Source organism: Dipodomys ordii, unplaced genomic scaffold (genome assembly GCF_000151885.1).
Source record: "Dipodomys ordii isolate 6190 unplaced genomic scaffold, Dord_2.0 Scaffold71, whole genome shotgun sequence".
Lineage (NCBI taxonomy): Eukaryota > Metazoa > Chordata > Mammalia > Rodentia > Heteromyidae > Dipodomys > Dipodomys ordii.
In genome coordinates, this window is record NW_012267287.1 from 4,499,811 (window position 1) to 4,501,389 (window position 1,579).

At 61.7% G+C, this 1,579-nt stretch overlaps 1 protein-coding gene across 1 annotated transcript in view; it reads left to right on the forward strand.

Annotated features, from left to right (window-relative positions):
- The window catches only part of Otop1 (otopetrin 1), a 15,001-nt gene that overhangs the window by 2,329 nt on the left and 11,093 nt on the right, over positions 1 to 1,579 (forward strand). The window contains exons 2-3 of the mRNA XM_013023904.1: positions 912 to 1,070; positions 1,394 to 1,481. Coding sequence (XP_012879358.1) covers positions 912 to 1,070; positions 1,394 to 1,481 — 247 coding nt within the window. The remainder of the gene's footprint in view (positions 1 to 911; positions 1,071 to 1,393; positions 1,482 to 1,579) is intronic.

Consider the following 1,579-nt stretch of genomic DNA (forward strand, 5'->3'; position numbering starts at 1 on the left):
CTCTACCACTTGAGCTACAGCGCCACTTCCGGTTTTTCTGGTGGGTTATTGGAGATAGGAGTCTCACGGTCTCTCCTGCCCGGGCTGGCTTTGAACTGCGATCCTCAGATCTCAGCCTCCTGAGTAGCTAGGATTACAGGCATGAGCCACCAGCACCCGGCGACTCTATTGGTTTTATGCAACAAAAAATAACGAAGAGAGATGCAGTTAGAAGGATTTATGTGTGTGTATGTGTGTGCCTAAGGTCCTGGGGCTTGAACTCAGGGCCTGGGCACTGTCCCTGAGGTTTTTTTTGCCCACGGCTAGCACTCTACCACTTGAGTCACAACTCCCTCCCAGCTTTTTGGAGGTTAATTGGAGATAGAAGTCATGAATTTCCTGCCTAGAGTTGGCTTTGAATGAATGTCAGTCCTCACATCTCAGCCTTCTGAGTAGCTAGGGTTACAGCCAGTGCCTGGCTGGAAGGAACGTTTGGGTCAATACTCTTGGTTTCTGGACAGAAACTTAGATTTCATTGTCCATTAAGAACCTAGTAGTCCATAGTGGGGTATCTCCCCCAGTTTTCTGACAGGCATGGAGTGTTTTATCTGTGGGGGGGAGAAGGGGGGCTTAAGGCCAGGATGGCTGCAGTGGCTGTGACCGGTGGAAGCTTTTCTCTCATTAGCAGGAGGGCCAGCTTGGCAGGGGTCTGCTAGCCATCAGACTGAGGCCCAGAGGGGGTTCAGGAACTTGTTCAGGATCACCAGGCAGTAGAAATGGGGCCAGCGCTGACGGCTGCTGCCCCAGTGAGGACAATCATCTCTCAAGGTGGAGTCGAAGCGGATGACATGAATGAAAGCAAGGTGGAGCCCCCCCAGCCTGGCCCCGTCTCCCAGCCTAATGCTGTTCCCCAGCCTGACGCTGGCCCCCAGCCCGGCCCCGGCCCCCCGGCCTGATGCTGCCCCCCAGCCCGGCCCCGGCCCCCGGCACTTTCCCGAGCCTCTTGCGGAAGGTTCAACTGCTGCCCACTGGAATCACGGAGAAATTTCACGAGGGCTCCACGCTAAGCCAGGGGCAAGGGTGTCTCCCAGGTGCCCAGCCCGGGCACTGTGGAGGGGGCTCGGCGGCGGGCCGCGCTGAGCTTGGGATGCCCGGGCTCCCGGGTCTGGGTCTGATCCCCGCCCCTCTCGGCCGCAGAGTGGAGCTTTGGGAGGGGTGTGCGGTGGGCCGGCCGGCACACGCAGAACCCCACAAGCCCCGTTCCTCTTGTTCCAGGGCCTAGCCGGGCAGACTCAAAGACAGGCCAGAGACAGCGCAGGGAGAACAGACGGGTGGACAGACGCACGCCAGCCACACCTGTAGGCTCACCCAGGTGGCGCAGACCTGCTCCCGCCCCCCCTCCCGTGCCCCCCAGTCCATTTGCGGGCAGGCCGACCCCGCGCCCAGCTTCCGGGACGCAGGGGTGCGGGCGCGTCCGCGGGAGCGCAGACTCGGGGGCCCCCGTAGGTTGGGCGCGGGTGAGAGGTGTGCGGACGGCGGTGACGGGGAGAGATCGCGGGGCCGGAGGAGGAGGGCGGGCGGGGCGCGCAGGGGCGCGGGC